Source organism: Camellia sinensis, chromosome 7 (genome assembly GCF_055761805.1).
Source record: "Camellia sinensis isolate YWXY chromosome 7, ASM5576180v1, whole genome shotgun sequence".
In the NCBI taxonomy this organism is placed as follows: domain Eukaryota; kingdom Viridiplantae; phylum Streptophyta; class Magnoliopsida; order Ericales; family Theaceae; genus Camellia; species Camellia sinensis.
The window spans coordinates 24,996,568-25,011,815 of record NC_138967.1 but is presented as its reverse complement, the minus strand read 5'-3'; the positions used below and the strand labels follow the sequence as shown (position 1 = coordinate 25,011,815).

At 33.6% G+C, this 15,248-nt stretch overlaps 1 protein-coding gene across 1 annotated transcript; it reads right to left on the bottom strand.

The window, feature by feature from the left end:
- Positions 1–14,558: 14,558 nt before the first annotated feature.
- Positions 14,559–15,005, bottom strand: LOC114314560 (uncharacterized). The gene has a single exon (XM_028261031.2). The coding sequence runs from the start codon at positions 15,003–15,005 to the stop codon at positions 14,559–14,561; it is 447 nt and encodes a 148-aa protein (XP_028116832.2).
- Between the last annotated feature and the right edge of the window lie 243 nt (positions 15,006–15,248).

Genomic DNA, 15,248 nt, shown 5'->3' with positions numbered 1-15,248 from the left:
TCCTCTTATCTTTCTCTATCCAAACCCTCAAATCCTCATATTTCCTTTAGATCCCAAGAATCCATTGGGGTTTTGGTAGTAGTTCCTTATATCAAAATGATGAGCATGTGGAGGGCTTTGTCTTGTACGGTGGAGATTGTATTCCGGTGAGGTTGATTTTCGAGCTTTTTCTCCTCTTTCCTCTTGAGGTAGGGATTTCCTTGATTTTCTTCAATGCTTCCCCTATAGATAGACATGTGGTAAGTCTGTATTGCATAAAACCATGTTGTTATGGGTTATTTTAAAAAATCATGATAGGGTGTATAGGTTATGGGTGTAGAGATTGAAATTTCATGAGATGGGTGATGTTGGGTTAAATTTGGGGTGTGATTTAATATATTCATGATTAGAGAGTCAAAGCCCTAATTTTTGTAGTAATGCCTAATAGATAAAAAGGGGTTGACATTGTGAATGAAAGGTGTTACGAATTTAACAAATGTGATCAATGATTTGAAAATTGAATTAAGAATAAATTGGGTTTTATGAATTGAACATTAACTTGTGTTGGATTGATTATAATTAAACATGATGAGTTGTTGAGTTATTAGAGATTAAATGAGCCTCATAAATTCTTAACGTTGACTTAATGTTGTGTTGTTCAAAGTTGATTGTGATGAATTAATAATGTCTATATTGAAGGGAATGAAATTAACCATGAGATTAGAATAACATTGGGTATACTATGGTTAAATAGAAATTGTGTAAATTATAACTTTGCTAGCCGTGATTGGGAACCCCTTATTTAAAATGGAGGGAAATTGAGTTGGTTATACTTTTCTTGTGAAATGAATGAATGGGTTGAGGCAAAGGGGAGATAATATTAACGTGGAAAGATAAGATAATTGATTTTGAAATTGGAAGAATGAAACACCAACACCGTGCGAATTTCAGAAATTTACTTGAGATTGAACCACAAATATATTTTATTTTATTATTGTGTATTTGGATTTAAAGTTTCATGAAAAGTGGTTAATTGCAATATGTGTTTAGTACTTTTGCTTAGAGGTTTTGTCCTTAGTCGTCGGTGGAGGATGACATTGTTGTGTTCATTAGTGGTGTGCATGCATTACACTTGTTGGTTGTGTCTATTCATGTTGTAATGGTTGGAAATGTGGGCTGCACTGAGAATCAGAGGTACCATTACCTTCTAGCTAGCGCCTGGAGAATTGGCTGCGCTGAGAATCAGAGGTATCATTACCTTCCAGCTAGCGCCTGGAGAAATTGGCAGAGGTACCATTCCCTTCCAGCTAGTGACTGGTAAATTGGCATGTTTTGTGGAGAGATGTATCATTGGCATACTGTGCTTCGGGCAAGTAAAGCATAGATTGTTTATCATTGTTGTCTTAATTGATTTTACGTGTTACGTGTATGATGATCATGACTTGGTAAGGTTAAATTGTCTTATGAGTTGAGTATAGGTGTTCTTGTAAGTTCGGGCGTGCTAGAGAGTGGTTGAGAGAGTGGTTGAAAGAGCTTCCACCACATGTTATTTATTTGAAACTAAATTTTTTTTTTATTTTTTTTTTAGAATCTGAGTTTGAGAATGCGATGAACTCATAGAGACGACAATTATACTTGAGTCATGAATAATGTGAAGAAATCAGATTTGATGAGAGTGTTTTCGAACAAAACGGATATCATGAGGTGTGTTGTTACAAATGGAAAATATGGCTAACGTGTAATAATTGCTAAAATGGAAATGGGTAGTAAAAGCGAATCTTGGCGTTGTTTAATAAAATGAATGTTTTTGAGAAAAGTACTATTGTAAGTATACTTTGGTTACAAATGTCACATCATTTATATGGTATGAGATTAGCATTTCATGATCATAGTTATCTGTAAGTTGTTATTGTTGAGGATCATGTTGAGATCCCTACTGGACTTTATGTTCATCCCACGTTGTTAATCTTTTTCAGGTGTAGCGCAAGATGTGCTACAAGGTCACGGATCTTTCTTATTTGTGGCCACAGGGCCTTTTATGTGTAGGCGTAATGCCATTGAAGTAAAAGGGTTATACCCTTCCTCTTGATTTACATGGTGTAAGCCTACGGGCACTGTATCTAGTTATGTTCATGTTGCATTCATTTTTATATTCGAATGAGAGAATCCTTACTTATGTATTTCTTGTAAATATAGTGAGCTTCTGTATGCTAACTCTGAAATTGAATGTATAATAATGGCTTGGTAATAGTAATTCGAGTAATAAAAAGTGGGGCGTGACATCATTATTGTCTCAGTGTATCTGTGTATATTATGGGTTATGATGGTTACAGTTTTGGAAGGTCGAGTTGCCTCATTCATTGAGTAGATAGTTGTTGGTTGCTTGTTGCTTTCCCTTTATACTGAATGTATATATGTATAGACATGAATGTGTTTGGAGCAGACGTAAATACTGTATTGAGATTGTGAATAATGTGAAGAACATCGAATACATATGAACATGTTTTAAAAGATAAATCAGGTGTACGTCTGGAAAGTGGGAGAAAACGTAATGGGCTGTGTGAAATTGTTTTCATGATCTTGTTATTGTCATATGAATTTTGGGAAAAAGAGTGACAAGAAAAAAGAAAAGTAAATTGCTTATGTTGTTGAATGAAATGAATGATTTTGAGAAAAGTTCATATATAAGTATATTTCTGTATAAACCATCACATTATGTATATGATATGATTTAAAGCATTTATGATCATAGCTATCTGTATGTTGTTATTGTTTACGATCATATTAGGATCCCTACTGGACTTTATGTTCATCCCACGTTGTTAATCCTTTTTCAGGTGAACGTTAAGAAAGGTTTCAAGATCGAGGATCTTCTTTTTGTGTTGGCCACTGGGCCTTTTATTTGTAGGCAGAATGCCATTGATATAAAAAGGGTTAAACCCTTTCTTTTAATTTGAAAGATGTAAGCCTATGGGCAATTTATTTATTTTTATCTCATTTGCATTCATTTCATATTCGAATGAGAGAATCTTTAATAATGGTATTTGTTATTGTATTGAACTTCTGCACATGATTTTTGAAATTGTGTTATAATAATGGATTTGGTAATGGTATCTATTGGCATAAAAAGCGGGGCGTGACCGGAATGAGATGAAATAGAATGGAATAGTGATTCTTTTAGCATTCTTATGGAATGATTATTCTCTTAACATAGTGAAAAATGATTCCATTGATAATGCATTTGTCAATATATTTAGTCTAACTAAACATGTAAGTGAATATTGTAACGCCCCCAAAATAATAACGTTAAACCCAACAAATAAGACATGCATTGATATTCAAAAGTTCCACATTCTTTCATTTATCGGAGTTTCATTACAAAAAGTATTACATGTTAACAACAAAAGCAAATGCCCTATGGGCTTACAGCTTTCCAAGTTAACACTTGGTTAGAACCAAAGAGTACTAACTCATACACATTAAGCCCTTGGCTTGAATTCACATGTAATACATCAAAAGTAAACTGACAAAAGTATGTCCGCCTCTAGCCTCCCAAGCTATGTCCTTGGAGGTGGCATGCTTCCTGTACCTGAAAATGATATTCCCATAAAGGGTGAGCCACAGCCCAGCAGAAATATACTAAACCAACCATGAACAATGACTAAAAGATTAGCAATTGATAGATGGCCAACACTGATATATTCACATAAATCATACATTTATGTCATACGACCTTTGAGTCCAAGTCTCCTTTCATTTTCCCTTTTTCAATGGATAGGCATATAAGCACTAACCACATTATCAACAGATATGTATAACAACAATATCCACATTCTCAGATAAGCAAATAGCTATATCCACATTCTACAATAGATATGTATAACCACAATATCCACAGATAAGCATATAAGCTATATCCACACATCACAAAGATAAGCATATAAGCTCTATCTTAACTTCTTTAGACAAGCATATGAGCTGTAACTACGGAGTTCATCCCCTATCTTCTCCCAACACTATCCGGTTTAGAGGTACATCCCCTATCTTCCCCTAAACCGCGGAGTACATCCCCCATCTCCTCCTCTACACATAACGTATACAAACACATTGGTTCTATATACAATCACTCAATACATATAGTTAATGTATTCTATCAACCGTCAAGTTCCATGACACACTTCATTGATTAGTTTCAGTTTGCCTAATCATCATGCATTGTCTACAACAATCACGACTATCCTCCACCGATAGCCCAAAGCAGTTATTTCTAAACAGAAAATAAATGCACAATGGATATTCAATCAACATTTCATTTCCTCATTCTTCTCAATTAATTATCCCAATCAATTAAACAATGTAATTAGGTCAATTTCCATAATTAACATTTCAACCCTTAGGTCCCATTTTCATCAACAATTCAACATTCATTCCATTTCTCTATGCGAAACATGCATCTAGGTTTATTATGTGTAAAACCCTAACTTTTGTAAAATTGCACAAAAGCCCCAAACTTTCACAAGATAACCAAACCAACCCCAACATCTCAAAATACCAAAATTTAAAGACAAAATCCATAGAGAGGAGTAGGATATCCCTACCTCAAATTCGGAGCCCCAAAGGAGAAGACGACAAAACCCAACGTGCTCCAAAACCCGAGATTTTCAGATTAAAGAGTAGCCCTCGACGATCAACAAATTTTTTGTAAAGGCCAAAGGTGAGCAAATCACTACTACTCGATCAAAACCTAGAGAGAAGGTAGAGTTCTAGAGTGAGAGGCTCAACAATGGTGATTTTGGAAAAGTAAGAGAGAGAAGAGAAAGTAAAAAGTGATTTGAAAAGTCACAATTTCGGGACTTAAACCCAGTCTCCCGCTCGAGCGTAAAACACCCCGCTCGAGCGTCACTAACAGACTCCGGCTCGAGCGGCCAAACTCCCGCTCGAGCGCCGAATGCACTCTCCCAGCACTTTTTACAAAGCCAGGTCTCCGCTCAAGCTTCCAACTCTACGCTCGAGCGGCACTCAGACACCCCCGCTCGAGCGGCCAATCCCACGCTCGAGCGTACAACGCTGCACAAGAAAATACTGAATGGGTGTAATCTCCGCTCGAGCGCCAAAACCCCCGCTCGAGCGTACAGGCCAAAATCTGGGCAACTAGTTTTGGTTTCTAAACTCAACCAACCTGTAACAAACCCGCCCAACACATCCTATAACTCAATTACGAAGTAAAAAGGATGTAAACAAAATAATAAACAACTACCAACATCCACGGGCACATGTCCGGATCACTACACAACAAAGGTAAATCCGGGATCGCTATAAATATTTTGATAAAATGATTATTTCATTCTAATTCATTTCAATGAAATAAACACTTGTTAAACATGACAAATTGGTTGAAGTGATTCAATGTCAGTTAACAGTTGGAATGGGAAAAGAGATACAATGGTGTGAGACTTGAACTTGGATATGAAAGAAGTACCTTATTCGTCATGCTTTGGCCTTGTTTGAAGTTTAGTAGTTTTTAGTGATTTTTTTTGACTTCTTTGGCAAAAGAAAAAAAATCATCATTGATTGATTTTATTCAAAAACAGTTTTTAAAATTTTTAAAATTTTATTACTTTTAGAGAACTTTTTTAATATTTTAATCATTCTTTCAAGTTCCACTTAATTTATATATACTTGAAAAGTAAAAAATTTGTGAAATTACAAAAAAAAAAAAAAAAAAAATCCACTAAACACAAAAAAAAGTACAGTGTACTTTTTTTTAATTTTTTTTATTGTATTTGGTAAATGTTTAAAAGATATTTTCATAAATCTTATGCTTTTTAAGTGCATCTAGATTAAATGGATCTAAACAGGAAAAAAAAAAATGAAAATGTACTCTCGCTTTTTGGTATTTAGTAAATTTTTTTTAATTTTCTTTACAAATCTTATACTTTGTAAATGTATCTAGATTGAGTTGATCTAAAAAAATTTTTAAAAATAATTAAAATATTGAAAAATTTCACTAAATTTAGTAAAATACAGATTGAAAACTAAAAAAAAAAACTATTTTAAAAATTTTTAAACCAAACAGGGTAATAAAACCAAATTCCAAAATGCTCCAATGAGATACACACTATTCCGGCTAGTACATCATGCTATGAATCTTCTTGATGGCATAGGTACTGTTATTCATTTGAGATAGATAAATGATCTTTAAACCTGTTAGCCCCAACATCAAATCAAAGATACATAGCATGGTTAATTGTTGATTTTTGTCCTCCTTATGTTCTTACATTGCTTTTAGAAACTGATCATCATATGTAGTGCTTAAAATTGTGTTTGATTTCAAAGTTTCAGTGATAATTTGATTAAATAAATAGTATCAAGGGGCTAATATATGTAGCAGAGTATATTTTGAAAATGACAATCCTTGTCATCTGTTAAATTTGTTTTGTTAGATAAATTACACCGATAGTCTCTATATTTTTGGTTTTGTGTTATTTTAATTCCTCTAATTTTAATTAACTCAATTTTGATCCTTAATTTATGATTTTATCTCAATTTAGTCTAATTAATTATAATGAGCTGTATTTTTGTTGAAAAACGTGCACATAAGTGACATGTTATGCTTTTATAAGAAAAACTGTAAATTTATTTAACTTTGTGAGTTAATCTCAACTAATTTAGTGATAATTTTTTTTTCAAAAACCCTAATCAAGGTTATCAATTGTACTAAATTGATACAAAATCTAAAATACAGATTGCTCCCTGTGATTTGAAAAATTACGAATACTCCCTTGTCAAAATGTTTTATTTAACCGAATTAACTGCAAAATGAAACTTATAATTGCTTTCTCATACAATAATAAAATTACTTAAATCATTAATTGAAACATATTTATAACATATTAAAAATTATTAATTGACTTGATAATTTATTAATAAAAGGGTTGATTTGTTATGAAATTATAAATCTTAGGGGTAAAATGTAATTTTCAGAACTATAAGAGGCGATTTATATTTTAATCAAATTTCAAGAGATGTATTTGTAATTCATCCTTAATTTTCTTTTTCGGGTGAAGGGAGGGGAGAAAAAGGAAAGAAATATGTTGCACCCTCAAGGATAATTTTATAACGAGTCTTTTAACGGGACACATCCTATAAATAGTGTGTATGGCATGGCATGCATCAAATGTGATTGATAATGTCTCACCTCATAAAAAATGACATGAATTACCGGCCCCATTTAGTACGTCAACATATAACCAAAATCAATTGTGGGTTGGTTTGGGAACTAGATTGACTTTTTAGTTTTTATATTTTTTTGATTATTTTAGTCAGGGAATAAAAAGTCTCATTTGAGAAGGACTTTTGAATTTTTTGTGAGAGAAAAGATGTAATGATTATAGGTTTGATGTGATGTTTTATCTTATTGAATAAAAAAAATTTATTTTATTTTTTGTGACTAAAATAACCAAAAAAAACCCCAAACTTAGCTTCCCAAACGAAGCCAGTTGTGACCTAATTAAATTGGTGGAAGTTATGAGCTATTCTGATTAAAGTTAGGCTATTGCTACACTATTTCCACTGGTAGATGACTTTATGAATTTTCTTTATGATGGTAAAAATTGTTGATTTTTGGCCTCCTCATTTTATTACACATTGCATTTACAAAAATTGATTAGGTTTATCATTACATTTTTAAAAAGAGAGGTGGGCTAAAAAAACTCATTAAAAGGCGGAATAGATTAAAATAGTTAATAAGATAAAATATTATATTTAATTTATAATTATTTTACTTTTTCTCTAATAACTATCAAATTAAATACAAAAAAAAAACCAACTAACTTTCCAAACATAACCATTTTAACCAGATTTAAATAATTAAAAAACTAAATAATCAATTAAAATAATTAACTTTACAAACAAGGCCATTGTGTTCAAAATTCTCTTTGATCTCAAAGTGTCACTGAGAACCTTATTAAATAGTATCAAGAGCCTCTAATTATATCTAGTAGAGTCTTACAATTATTATTATTATTTTTAATTTTAGTCCGGGACTTTTGGTATCTTTATTTTATTTGCAAGCCAATGGAACAATAAGCATAGATTTTATTTACATAATTACTGAAACTGATACAGATCAGAGCTCAAATCGGCAAATCCCAAATCATAAACTATAGATTTTGCTCACTTGGGAGAGAGAGAGAAGCAGAGAGCGGTTGGATGTCTTCGGATATCTGTAGAGGGAAAAACATGTTAGTGTAAATCAGGTACATGATTCAAATGGAAGGGATTACACACACTAAAATAGAAAGGCTTGAAGATGCTAACACAGCATATGTCCCTGTAATGAATGCCAACAACATTGCAATCATAGCATAAGTAGTACAAACAAAAGCTAAAGCAAGTTGCCGCTTTAGTAAAATCGGGTGGCCAGTCATAGTACCGAGGTGGGAAAGCACTGCAAAACCGGATAATGTCAGGGCAATGGTGATACCTGCTGCGAAGGCCACCGTTGCTATCAGTGTAGTCACTATCAAATCGGTTTCCTTCGATTTTGAGATGCTTGCGGGTAGTAACGCATTTGCGAGTGCTAAGAACAGAAACAAAAACTAAATTATAAACGTAAAAAAATGGTAAATGCTAGTGCTTGAAGTTTGACTACTCAAATTACCCTCTCCTCTGTTTGAAATTTCTCTTGAAGAAAGTCCCAAGCTTCTTTCGCTTTTTTAGCCTTCATGATTTTTTTAAAGATCCAGTCCGAGACGCCTCGCTGGATTAGAGAAAGCGCTGCAGCATTCTTCTTTTGGTTCTCCTAGTCAGTCTCATCATGGTACCCATTCTCTACCGTATCCCACAAATCCTTGGATAGAAATAGAGTTTTCATCTTCAAAAATTGGAATTGTGGCCGCCATGGAGTTTTAAGCATTTTCTTTCTTCACCTTGCACCTGATATTGCTTCTACAAACCAACAACTCTGATACCAGATGGCAGCCTTTTGTGTAGGTGTAGGCCTATGTAAGTTGTTGTTCCAGTATTATAATTGAACAAAACAAGAAATTGACCAGACTTTAGCAAGAAGAATAGAAGTAGATTTTTCAGCTGCGAAACATCAAGTACTTATACATTGATTCCTCACAACTTGATGTCTTAAGACCATCTCCAATGGTTCACTAAAGTTGACATCAAATTTAAATTTTAATGAAAAAGTTACTGTTTGGTGCTCCAATGGTTGCACCAAATCGATATCAAATTGAGATTTCACTAAACAATTCATCAAACTGAGGACAACATACAGATTTCACCAAAACACTGTGTGTGACCGTTGGAGGGAGGAACCGATCAACCAGCCGATTGACCAACCGGTCGACCGGTGCACCATTTAAGCCACTGGTTCGTTTGAATCCTCAGCTAGTTGGTTTGAACTGTTGCCTCGCGTGACCGTTGGAGAGCAACCGGTCGGTTGACCGGCCGGTTGACCAACCGGTCGACCGGGTTGGGCAATTCGGCTATAGTGCACAACTAGCAAGAACAGGTTTGAACTGGTTCGTTTCAACTTGTTTGAGCTAGTTTATTTGGACATAGGTTAATTTGTGGATTATGAATAATTTGAAGGGTGATATAAATTTAAATTCCCTATATATTAGACATACATATTTCACAACTAGCCGTTACAATAATTTACCGTTGGATAGACAGAGTATTTTGAAAATTTACCGTTGATGATGTGCTCTATAAAATAGATCTGATTTCTATATCAAGCTGACAGAGTATTTCATTTTCAGAATAGCATTTATATGTTGTGAATTTTTTTTCTTTTGTGTCATTAGATATTTGTTTCCCTTGAAATTTTAATTAATATTATCTGATTAAATTATTTGATTCTGAGTTTGAGCTTTATATCATTACAATATTTTTCAGTAAGTATATTGTATTTTTTCTAAACTATGGAAGATTTCGAAATGTTTGAGGAATCACAAATGTTTGAGCACAACACTCATATTAATTTTATGTCGGAATCTTCACGAGAGCAGAACACGCAGAACAGTGATAATCATTTTATTTCAGAAACTTTTCGTGTTTCTCATGGTAAAGCATTCACAATTATAGAAGATGAAACTTTATGTAGATCTTGGTTAGCAGTCTCTCAAGATCCCCTTACTGGTAATAGTCAGACTATGGCTATATTTTGGGAACGAGTACTTGTTTATTTTAATTCACAATTGAGCAGTGAATCAAATCGAAATCATATTTCTTTGACTCACCGTTGGTCTGCCATGCAAAAGGCAATTAATAAATTTTGTGGTTTTCTTAAACAAATTCAACTGAGGCAACAAAGTGGAACAACTGAGGCAGATATGGTAAAATTTATTTGTGTTATTAAATATCAATGTTCTTTTTTAAATGTATACTTGTTATTGAAATCTTTGTAATTTTTTTTTGTAGGTCACTGAAGCAAAGCGGATGTATCATGCAATACAGAAAAAACACTTCACATTTGATACATGTTGGGAGATTTTGCGCCAAAGTTGTAAGTGGGATGAATTTCGATAAAAAAGAAGCACGCAACATACTGATCCATGTTCGAATCCACCAAGTGAATATGAGGCTTCTCAATCCAACCAGAATGATGCGGTGCACGAACAACCATCTAATACATCAACACGACCCATTGGTACTAAGGCAACGGAAGAGAAGTTGAAGGATCAAACAACGCACGATAGTAGATTTGATGAAATGACTGCCAACCAATCCAAAATTGTTGAAGTGTTATCAACTATCTCCGCTAGAACTATTCAGCGAGATGAACAAAAGGTGATAGACCGTGAGCAGAAGGCTGCAGAGCGTCGAAGAAGGGCCGAAGATAGGGAAGAACAACTAAAACTCTTATCTATGATGAATGAAAGAGAATAACGAAATGAAGATCATAAAATTACGTCAATGGACATGACAATTTTAAATCCTATGCAAAGAGCGTACTACGAAGATCTTCAACGACAGATTTTATTTCAAACAACTAATAGATTGCCTTGAAAGGTTCCGTATTTGTGGGTTTCATCTATTGGTTTTATTATTTAAAAATATTACGTCTAACTTGTATTGGTTAGTTTTATTGGTTTTATGAATTTCCCCCGATACATATTTTTGCCATATTTCAAGTTCAAAATCTAATTGTTGCCATGTTTTTTGCATGGGGAGATCTTTGGCCTGTAGTTCAATGTGTTTTTTTTTTTTAATTAACCTCGTCTTCTTTAAAATGATATTTAAAGTGAAGTCATTGACTACTATAACATGATTTGTACCAGAGGAATCATAACTGGATAATGACCTTTTTGTAGCATTTTCAGGATGTACATAATCATGTCTTTTGTCAACTAGGCATTAAAATGAAAAACTACAATATAAAGTGATAATAACTGCATAGGCCAATGGTCATAACTGAATAGGTTTTAATTAATGTCGTCCTCTTTAACAAATTGACCCAACAAAAGGTTGTTAAAATAACAAAATACAAAACAATACAAATACATAACGTGAAACACATCAACAGTCATTATCTGGTGGTGGTGGTGGTGGAGAAGGGTAGTAGTGATGATATATGCCATTTACGCGATGCTCAATCGTATCTACGCGATGCTCAATGTCCACACGAAAATCACCAAATTGTTGAATTAATGAGTTCTGTGCAGTGGCAAATGTATCAAACTGAGTACCCAACGAATTGACCTGATTAGCCATTTGATGTTCCCATTGAATGCGTTGATTATAACGTTGTTCTTCCATGGACAAAAACTCAGTCCAATATTGAGGTTGTTCAGTTGATGGCATCACATTGGCATGAGGATCTTCTGGAGCATCATCTTCTGGGACTTCATCTTCTGAATCTTCTGGAGCATTAACACTTCCCATTAAATTGGAAACGGGTCACTGTATACTGATTAATTGGTAAACGGATTTTGATATCCATTTCATTTACAAGGTGAACCTTAAAATGTTTGAAATTTTTTGTTAAGAGTGCCCCAAACAGTAATGACCGACCCGTGAATTGACCTTGATTTGCCAGTATCATTTCTTTCATAATTATGTAACACAATTCTAACTTCTGACCAACTTCAAAACAGTATAACAAATAGGCATTAAAATATGGGACCGCATCATGATGTCCTTTTTTTGGAGTGACATTTTCTACAATCCATCGGTGGAGAATCCAAAGATAAGGTTTTAAATGTCTTGCTTGTAAACTAGTCCCTGTAAATCTGTTCCGACAAATAGTAGTATAGACATCAGTAGCATTACCAATGATATTAGCTAACTCAGGTTCAATCTGAAAATGAATATTTTCATCACCTAACTCAACTCCAATAATGCTTGCCAAAGTAGGAATATCAAACTGTATACCCTTTCCTTTCACATATGACAAAAGAGTAAAATTTCCATCTTCTTCCTGAGTACCTCTTAGGTGAACATAAAATAGAGATACCAGCCGTGGATATACCTTTTGGGGAAAATTAATTAAGTTTAGCCATCCCATTGCTTCAAGTTTACTAATTCATAGTGCATCATATTAAGATGGAAGATTTACCCTCCTCCTTGTTACAATTGATCGGCTAGAGAAGTTTGGAAAGGCTAGTGCATGACTTTCATTGAGAAAATCATCAGTAGGATATGACTGAATTTGAGGCTGTTGTTCTTCGCGTCGTGGAGGGTTGGAACTTTCACCAACTTGTGCTCTCGCTCTTTTAGTTCTAGGCATGATGTCAAAATTTGTTGAATTTCAAATGAATATAGTTTTAATATTACAATGCATATTAAAATGGAAAAACATTACCATATTTCAGTATGCATACTAATTACATGTTACTTTCATATTACATGGTTTTTTAATTACCCTAAAAGTCAATAGTGAATATGTTGTATGAATTACAGTTCTGTATGAATGTGTTGCCTTAATATGCTATGAAAGTCAATAGGGAGTTGAAAATTTATACAGCACATTCTCTATTCATTTGCTATTCATTTGTTGTATTACAGTTCTGTGTTGCCTTAAAATCAACAGGGAGTTCATTTTCATATTCTATGTTGATTTTCAACATATTCTCTATTCTGTATGAATTACAGTTCTGTATGAATAATCCTAAAAATCATCATATGTCAGTACCACAGAAAGTTTGATTAAAATATTGAGAAAGTTAAAGTTGAACAACATCAGTAATTGAACATACAGTTCTGTTAATTTTTAAAATATTGAACAATTTTATGTTTTAAAATATTGAACATAAAGTTTGTTTCAAACATGAATTTCATGCTCTTGAGAAAGTTAAACTTGAACAAATAAAACATAAAATTGAACAAATACAACATACACACTGAAAGAAGAAAAAAAAAAAAAAAAAACAGGGCCGGTTGACCAACCGGTTGACCCGTGCCTTTCACCATGCAACATACTACCTCTTGGATGCTGCCTTCTTGTTTTTGTTCCTGTCTTTCTTGATTCAAATGGTTTCCCTTGCTCAGTCTGTGGATTCACACTTACACTACACTGAATATGCAGAGTTTGGGATTAGATTTTGGTTAAGCCGAATTTGAAGGTAGTGGTGGAGGGAATACACTAACTGTGCTCTTAGAGGCAATATGTGGACAAACAAGCAATCTGTGGGCAGAGGTATTCAGTGAAGGTTGTTAATTTTTTGATGGCAAGCTTGTATATAATTTTGAGCTGATATAGAGGCTCCATTCTTGAGGCAGGTGGTGAGGAAATTAATACTCAACAACCGTATGCAGTGTGTAAAATGAGGCATGGTAGATGGAATGCATTCAATGAATGGTAGGTGGTGTGTGTAAAATGAATGGTAGGTGGTTCAAATGTATGCAGTGTGTGCATAAATAATTGAAGGCATTATGATTTGTTGGTGGAATGCATTTATCTATTGACTAAATGAATGGCTTATTATGTATTTTTTTAACTATGTATGTTGAATGCATTTTAAGTGAGGTAATAAATGAATGGCAAGATCAACATCAGTAAATCAATGCCACATCAATAAATTTGTATAAATTTGTATATGCAAAAATAATGATTATGCAGTAATTTAAGAATTGACCTTGAATTGAGAATACTAATTTAAGACAATATTATTAAATTATGATTATGCAGATCAACATCAGTAAAAGAAGACATTATGATTATGCACTTCAACATCAGTAATTGAAGACATTATGATTATGCACATGAACATCAATAATTTAATATATTATTATTAAATTATCATTTAAGACATGATTATGAAATGTGCATAAATGGATGTGGTATTATCATTTGTGGCACATCAACACAGAATTTAAGAAAATCATATTAATTTTATGTGAAATTATCATTTGTAACTGATTAAGTTATGTATATTATCATTTGTAATTGTCATGAACTGAACACTGCACAATTCTGAATATTAAAGATTGAATATTACAACAGCACATCATCACATAACTTCTGAATTACTTAGTTAATATAGTGCATCATAATGAAGATTACAAACAAGAGAATCTTCCATTCCAAAACTATAAGCAAAATTACATGTATTGATGTGGTGAATTTAGTGTTCACCATGAAGATGCCACATATGTTCTACTAAATCATTACGGAGGGCAGGATATGCATCCTTATCTCTAATACCTAAATGACGAGACAAAAATAATTGGAAGTCATTGGTAGGAGTAGAGAAAAGTTGCACTGGTGTGTTGGTTGATGAAATATCATAATTGAAATCAAGGTGCTCCTCTCTCTTATCTTCGACAATCATATTATGTAATATGATGCAACTTTTCATTATGTTGGCAAGCATTTTCGAATCCCAATAACGTACAACACCACTTATAATGGCGAATCGAGATTGAAGGACTCCGAATGCCCGCTCTACATCTTTCCTGGCAGACTCTTGCATCATTGAAAAATGTTGTCTCTTTGCTCCTTGGGGAGAAGAAATTGTTTGAACCAATGTTGCCCATTGAGGGTATAAACCATCAGCAAGGAAATAACCCATACGTAACTATGTCCATTAATTGCGTAATGGATAGGGGGAGCTTTACCTTGCGCAAGATCAGAAAACAAAGGCGATTGGTCCAACACATTCAAGTCATTGTGTGAGCCAGGCATTCCAAAAAATGCATGCCAAAACCATAAGTCATAAGATGCTACTGCTTCAAGAATAATGGTTGGCTTTTTTTGATGGCCTACATATTGACCTTGACATGCCTTTGGACAATTTTTCCACTTCCAATGCATG

Bases quoted from the DNA above. Each gene is read 5' to 3' on its own strand.
- LOC114314560 (XM_028261031.2), bottom strand. From the start codon at position 15,005: ATGGGTTATTTCCTTGCTGATGGTTTATACCCTCAATGGGCAACATTG.